The sequence below is a fragment of the Cebidichthys violaceus genome, unplaced genomic scaffold (genome assembly GCF_023349555.1).
Source record: "Cebidichthys violaceus isolate CVI_PGR_0920_01 unplaced genomic scaffold, fCebVio1.0.p SCAF_190, whole genome shotgun sequence".
Lineage (NCBI taxonomy): Eukaryota > Metazoa > Chordata > Actinopteri > Perciformes > Stichaeidae > Cebidichthys > Cebidichthys violaceus.
The window spans coordinates 1-7,753 of NW_027176362.1; the positions used below are offsets into that span (position 1 = coordinate 1).

The following is a 7,753-nucleotide window of genomic DNA, read 5'->3' on the forward strand; positions in this document are numbered from 1 at the left end:
ACTGCGATGCCTTCACGTCGCTTGGGAAAAAACAAAGACTCGACCTCCAGTGGGGGTTTCACTGTGACAAAGGGTTAAACAGGGACTACAAAGTGCCACCTTCAGCTGGAACACCCCCCCTCCCTCAGAGTTCTTTTTTTTTTTTTTTTACCCATCATGGTTTCACTGGAACCTTTGTTCATTGCCACAGCAAAACACCCGTTTCATGTTTGTTGTGCATCAGATTCCACCTCTCAGTCTTCCCTCGGTTAGAATAAAGGCCTTTAAGTCCCTTTAAACTCCGTATTTGTCCTTCACATAACGCTGCCCTGAATGAGCCGCAACCTGACCGACAGGTTCAACGCAATGCCAAACAGTTTCAGGAGGTTAAGATTTATAAAAAAAAAAAAAAAAAAACACTTAGCCAACCCCCCTCTACAATGCCAAACAGTTTCAGGAGGTTAAGATTTATAAAAAAAAAAAAAAAACACTTAGCCAACCCCCTCTACACTGACTCATTCAGAACAGAGCTGCCACACCCAGTCAAAACAAACTCATCTGGGTAGGAAACCTGGCGGCCATCTTGTGTGTGAGAGACCTCCATGCACTGTAACCATCAGGACACACACACCATGTGTTTGCATTGACTTTTAAGCATCAGCAGAACTATTTGATCATTAGGACTAGAAAAGCTCTTTAGTTCCCCCCCCCCCCCCCCCCCCCTCATAACCCGCTGTACTTTTCCACCGTGACCAGACAAACAAAGAGAACCTGCACCACATCAAAGTGTCTTTAAAAAGATTTTATTAAAAACATTCAGACAAAAACATCAGTAGGTAGGAAACTATACAATCTACGACGCGGACTTTAGACCACTCGACGCGTTGTGACATTAAAAAGCGGCACGTTTTCATTTGGCATATAGACGGACGATGCGTTAAGACTCGACACGATTTATAAATAAAATGGCGGGTACCAGCTGTGCCAACAAAAAAAAGCAAGTTGATTGTTACAATCTGTATTCCTCAAGTAAAATGGTAAAAAAAAAAAGAAAAAGAAAATGGCACACTCCCACTGCAACAAAGAGTTATTCCAAAAAGGTCTTCATAGACTCCCGCTGCGATGAAGACTTTACATGGGGTCCAGTTCTCTTTGCTGAAGGAACATTAAAAATAAAAACGGGTTATTAAAACACATTCCATGGTGCAAAAAGTAACTCATAGTTGGAGTCACAGGAAGTTCATCTCACCTGGGTTTTGCTGTATCTCTGCTTCTCTCGCCTTCTGGCAAAGAACTGCACCAAAAACAAAACAAAAAAATATGAAATCAGGACACGTACTGATAATCCTAAATCATGCGTTAAGCGGCAAACATTTGGATGAAAGCACTCACCAGGACCAGCAGGCCGGCGATCACGGCCAGCACCACCACCACGATGACGGCGATGATGCCGCCCGACAGGTGCTTCATGGTGAAGGTCGGGGCCTCCTCGTCCACGTAGTACACCAGGATGTTCTCCATCTCCAGCTTCTGGCCGTCCACGTCGGGCATGAACTTGTCCTGGTTCGTGAACAGGGGCAGCACCTTCACCTGCAGGGGAGCAAAACCAATACCGGGGGGGGGGGGGGGGGGGGGGTCAGTCAACGAGGCCTCTCTGTAAGCCATGTATAGGATTTGAACAAGTGAAAGAAGAACGTACATCTTTCTCCATGTAGTAGGCCATCTGGGACAGGTCAGTCTGGCGCTCTCCCTTTGCCTTCTTCACATCCACCACAATCGTGCGGGAATCTGCGTCGTACTGCGGCACGACAGACAGGACGGCGTGTTAGTCAGGTACTTGTGTAATGCCGTTCTGACAACAACATACAGAAAAACGTGGGTCCTTTAATTGTTTTTTTTTTTTTTAAACTGGAGACTCACCTCGACCGTTTCCACCAGGTCCTTGTTAAAGTTCTTGTAACGTTTGTTAATGGCATCGGAAATGGCACTGCATTAGGACAAATAAGACATTTTGAGGAATTACAATTGTGGAATAACGAACCTCGGACGTCAAAGAGGTTTGATTTTTATTCATTTGAAATGGGGGCTGTTCAAAGTACTCACGCCTTCAGTTTTTGGGCGTTCACTGGAGTTGACGCCTCTTTGTGTTTCAGCTGAAGACGAACCCAGCTAGAGGGGGGGGGGAACAAAAAAACAAACAAAGGGTTAACATTCAGCGTCTGAACATGGACTCTGATCATCCACGCCGATGGTAGGAGGAGGAGGACAACACTCACTGGGTCTCCACCAGCTTGTCGCACTTGAGATTCTTGTCCCCCTTGTCGGTACGACGGACTCCGGCGCTGTTGACGCACCAGCACTCCTCCGTGTTGTTGCACTGCTTGGCCCTGAACTTGCCGTCGTTCTCGCATTCCGGGTCGTAGATGCCGTCGTTGTCCACGAAGGCCGTCTCCACCGGCTTCCCTCCTATTGTGCGCGTGCTCAGGCCCTTTTTAGCTCGGTACATCTCGGCCTTCATCAGGTAGCACTTGGGGATCACTGGAGGAGGGGGGGGGGGGGGGGGGGGCAAAAGAAGGCAAGTCATGAGCAACTTGCAAAAGGGAAGACAAACCTACACAGGCTTGATCACAACACGCAGGTTTTACTTACATGCGTTGCAGTCCAGCTTTTGCTTATCGCCGCTACCGACCAGAACGGTACATTCGCATGGAGGCCCTTCACAGGTGGCCCACTTCATAGTTTCACATTTACCTAAAAAAAAGATTTAAAAGACAAAAGGGGAAAAAGAAAAAAAAAAAAAAAAAAAAAAAAAAAAAAGAGAACCGAGGGTTATCAATATGGAATTATGTAAGCCACCCCTGAAAAGAACTAATTGAGTGATGTTTAACTTGACATGCAGGCCAATGATTCAAATATCTACTGGCTCCACTTCTATCACCAATACACCGTGTCTCACAATGACAGAGGCCCCCATAGTGCGACTAAAGGAACGGGCCCATATACCTGGTGTAAGCCCAGCTCGTGAAGGATTTAATGTATTGTCGGTTATACAGCCCTATAAACAGAGGGGGGGGGGGGGGGGGTAGTACAGCGGGTAGACTAGCAGAATTACACCTGGGCGTTGGTTCCTCCAAACAGGACGAGTCCCCAGAGAGCGGAACAAATCCTCCCAACCCCCACACTACCTGCGTTTGACAAACGCCTCTTATATTGCTTTTTAAATTGGGTTTTTCTTTTTCCACCTCTACTCGCAAATAAGTCACGTTATGAGAGCCGACGTCCCACTTAAAGTGAGAAAAGTGTTCCTGATGAAACACACGACATTAAAAAGCAACATTTCAACTTGTTCATTTGTAACTAAAGCTTACAAAAAGTGCCGAGAAAACGCACTTGAAAATGGAAAATAGCACAGAATGACGTTTAGGCGACGCGTTAGCGCGCACCGCGTGTTTGTTTTTTTTTTTTTTTTTTTAAGACTAATAAAGTTGAACAAATCAAACTACTTACATTGAGCCGAGGCTCCTGTCGCGAAGGCAACGACAACGAGAGCAATCCACATGTTCATGGTGAAAATGAATCAAACCAAAACGACTTGTTGAGAACTAAACCGTCAGCTTTCTGTCCCTGCGCCGTCCGCAGAGGTCAAAGATGGAGTAAAGAATGGCGTTCCGGGGAAAACAACGCTTCCTTTTTCTCTCTGCAGGTGTGTCCCGGTGGTCGAACCTGTTTAAGGCAGTGAAACTCAGCGAGAGCGCGCGCGCGCACACACACACAAAGGTAACGACTTTGAAACTGGAGCACGAGCGCCACCAAAGTGAAGTAACACAGCTGGTTGTTGATTATTTCCCTTTTGATGGTTGTTGTCCAACTGACACAAGAGCGCTTATGAAGTACATTTATAAGACAACTAGTCTATTGACGTCACTCCAGTTTGCATACTCGATGAAGGAAGGGGGGGCGGTTCGTCAAACGCACCTTTTCTCCGGTGTGACCATATTTGGTCTCTCGCTCTCTCTCTCTCTCTCTCTCTCTCTCTGTTGACATATTTTATTCTTTCAGCTTGTCAACATACAAAAATACTTTTGTTGTTAATATTATACAAGCAATATTCTGCCTAAATTAACAGTATAAAACTGTCTTAAGTCTATATAGAGAGTGTGGCTTGTAGTGACCTTTATACTTTAATAATTGTTGTGATACTTCTGCAGGATGTTAATTATCACAGCTAACAGTGTCTTTGTATATGTGAAGGTCTTTATTGTATCATTGTAATATGCCTGTAGGATGATTATGTAGATATCACTTCAGACAGTTTACACCATATAGTTTTACACTAGACTTTTGTAATGTTATATATATACATCCACATTATTTTATATCGTACCTTTATAATATCACTGTGTGATAGTTTGTATCACTGTGTATACTCATCACGTTCACCAAATGTTGTGCCTCACTCAAAGCATTTAGCTGTGTCCATATAGTCCATATAGTTCATATTTCATATCCCACACCTAAGCTAAATATGTAAAAAATAAACATTGTTCAACTGTTGGCAGGTGTCTTACCTGACAGAAACCAGAGGCTGGGGGGGGGAGGGGGAAATGTCAGGTATTGTGAGTCACGCTCTGTGGGACGACGCGGCTGAGTCACGGCCTCAGGTCTCATGAAGACTCTCCACCTGAGAGATACTGTCACACTCTCAGCAGTTCAGCCAATATTTTCTATATGCTTATTCATTAGTCCCCGTCAATCAAGAGTCAAATGGGCTATACAGAAAAAGGAAGGAGGAGACGCCCCCCCCCCCGCAGTTGGGACGGACACATGTTTGGAAACATTACCGCTTTTGTCCACAGGGAACACCAAAATCAACTGAAAATTAAAGTTCCTCATAGTAGCTTTAATTCATATTTCGCCTCACATTTCAAGGCCAGACTTGATTCAGATCTTTCTTTTTTTTTTTTAAAGAAGTCATGATGCACCATGCTCTGAAGGCTACGTCGCCAAACCGGTTGTGTTACGAAACCCTTTCAGTTGCTGAAGAGAATTAAAAGCAGCTCACACAGGTGTGTGTGCGAGTCAAGTCATTTTCACAAGTGCACCTGAGGGCAGATCAAGGTTTTTCACACTCTTCCCCACGAGTTCTACGGTGAACCACAAATGCTCCAGGAAGGCCTTTATTTACATCTGTCCGCATATCTCACCTGCCTCAGCAAAATGAGCCAATTCAGGCAAATTAGATGGCGTGACTACATGTTAGCAGAATAACAGGTGTTTTACACAGCAAAAGAACAGCTCACAGCACATACTTAAGTCCCTGTAGAATTCCTTTGTGGCAAAGAGTCCTAGTCAAACACAGGTGTAATTAATAACGTTAATGATTGCTGTGTTGCAGAGGCCTGGTAGTGTGTATGCTCCCGCACTGGAATGCAGCCTTCACTCATGTGAACGAGTGAAACCTGTGGTTCCAGAGTTGACGCTGTAAAAACACACAACAACACAAGTTTTGTGTGTTAGTTTGTGTGGATTTAATGCACAAGTATTGTTGATTCTGTCACTTTTCCAGCTGAAAGACAAAGACAAAAGGTACTTTTCATCCCGGGCCGTCATCAGGTCAAATGTAAAATTAGTACAGAGGATTTAATACCTGCAGATCATAGAAAGACAGACATTCCCAGCAACTTCCTGCTACATTTTATGCTGGTTATCAAATGTTAGCGTGCTAACTTGCTAAAGTAAGATGGGGAATATGGAAAACTTCATGCATGCGAAACATCAGCAGGTTAGCATTGTCATAGAGCGGCGAAGCCACGCCCCTTTCGGTGGACCTTATTTTGGAAAAAATATGTCCGTTAGCCCGATCACGGCAAGGGACAATTATTTTTTTGGATCCAGTTTGAATTGTGCCATGAATTACACGTATGATGTTTATCAATTTGAAGTCGCACTTTGTCGTAGTAACAGTTGTTTTTTTGTTTGTGAAACTGCTCAGTGAACTACACCTCTCGTCTCACACAATGTACAGTTGTGGTCAAAAGTTTACATACACTTGTAAAGAACATAATGTGATGGCTCTCTTGAGTTTCCAGTTATTTCTACAATTCTGATTTTTCTCTGATAGAGTGATTGGAACAGATTCTTTGTCACAAAAAACATTCATGAAGTTTGGTTCTTTCATGACTTTATTATGGGTTAACAGAAAAAGTGATCAAATCTGCTGGGTCAAAAATATACATACAGCAGTGCTAATATTTGGTTACATGTCCCTTGGCCATTTTCACTTCAATTAGGCGCTTTTGGTAGCCATCCACAAGCTTCTCGTTGAATCTTTGACCGCTCCTCTTGACAGAATTGGTGCAGTTCAGTTAAACTTGATGGCTTTCTGACATGGACTTGTTTCTTCAGCATTGTCCACATGTTCTCAATGGGATTTAAGTCAGGACTTTGGGAAGGCCATTCTAAAACCCTAATTCTAGTCTGATTTAGCCATTCCATTACCACTTTTGATGTGTGTTTGGGGTCATTGTCCTGTTGGAACACCCAACTGCGCCCAAGACCCAACCTTCGGGCTGATGATTTTAGGTTATCTTGAAGAATTTGAAGATAATCCTCCTTCATTATCCCATTTACTCTCTGTAAAGCACCAGTTCCATTGGCAGCAAAACAGCCCCACAGCATAATACTACCACCACCATGCTTGACGGTAGGCATGGTGTTCTTGGGGTTAAAGGCCTCACCTTTTCTCCTCCAAACATATTGCTGGGCATTGTGGCCAAACAGCTTGATTTTTGTTTCGTCTGACCACAGAACTTTCCTCCAGAAGGTCTTATCTTTGTCCACGTGATCAGCAGCAAACTTCAGTCGAGCCTTAAGGTGCCGCTTTTGGAGCAAGGGCTTCCTTCTTGCACGGCAGCCTCTCAGTCCACGGAGATGCAAAACACGCTTGACTGTGGACACTGACACCTGTGTTCCAGCAGCTTCTAATTCTTGGCAGATCTGCTTTTTGGTGGTTCTCGGTCGACTCTTCACCCTCCTGACCAATTTTCTCTCAGCAGCAGGTGATAGCTTGCGTTTTCTTCCTGATCGTGGCAGTGACAAAACAGTGCCATGCACTTTATACTTACAAACAATTGTTTGCACTATTGCTCTTGGGACCTGCAGCTGCTTTGAAATGGCTCCAAGTGACTTTCCTGACTTGTTCAAGTCAATGATTTGCTTTTTCAGATCCATGCTGAGCTCCTTTGACTTTCCCATTGTAGCGTTTGTGGGTGTCTGTATCCAATGAGCCCTATTTAAATGGCCTCAGAGAAGTCACCAGCTGTAGTCACTCATAATCACTCACAAGAAGTTAAGAGGCCATGCTATGAAGCTCATTTCATTGACACAACTTTCTAAGTCACCAAAATTGCTAATTCATGTTGCTGTATGTATATTTTTGACCCAGCAGATTTTGTCACTTTTTCTGTTAACCCATAATAAAGTCATGAAAGAACCAAACTTCATGAATGTTTTTTGTGACAAAGAAGTATCTGTTCCAATCACTCTATCAGAGAAAAATCAGAGTTGTAGAAATAACTGGAAACTCAAGAGAGCCATGACATTATGTTCTTTACAAGTGTATGTCAACTTTTGACCACAACTGTATGTCACCAACACCAACATGGCCGTAACCTTGGCTGGCGAGCTAGCTAAACTTAGCTGTGTTCCACGCACAAATGTAACGTTATCTCACCCGATGTCATTCATCCAGCGACTCTTTTTTTTTTTTTTATCA

The 7,753-nt window shown here is 43.9% G+C and overlaps 1 protein-coding gene across 1 annotated transcript; it reads right to left on the reverse strand.

The window, feature by feature from the left end:
- Window positions 1-766: 766 nt before the first annotated feature.
- Window positions 767-3,844, reverse strand: epcam (epithelial cell adhesion molecule). The gene is made up of 9 exons (XM_068713953.1): window positions 3,487-3,844; window positions 2,629-2,730; window positions 2,256-2,517; window positions 2,083-2,148; window positions 1,900-1,966; window positions 1,679-1,777; window positions 1,372-1,569; window positions 1,229-1,273; window positions 767-1,134 (listed from the first exon to the last, which is right to left on the reverse strand). Exons 1-9 carry the CDS (start codon window positions 3,542-3,544, stop codon window positions 1,111-1,113), a joined length of 921 nt encoding a protein of 306 aa, XP_068570054.1. The 5' UTR covers window positions 3,545-3,844; the 3' UTR covers window positions 767-1,110.
- Between the last annotated feature and the right edge of the window lie 3,909 nt (window positions 3,845-7,753).

Excerpts from the sequence above, each read along its gene's own strand:
- epcam (XM_068713953.1), bottom strand. The coding sequence starts at position 3,544 with ATGAACATGTGGATTGCTCTCGTTGTCGTTGCCTTCGCGACAGGAGCC. Across the intron at positions 2,149-2,255 it reads GACAAGCTGGTGGAGACCCA|CTGGGTTCGTCTTCAGCTGA; the intron begins GTGAGTGTTGTC and ends CCCCCCCTCTAG. Across the intron at positions 1,967-2,082 it reads AACGCCCAAAAACTGAAGGC|TGCCATTTCCGATGCCATTA; the intron begins GTGAGTACTTTG and ends GTCCTAATGCAG.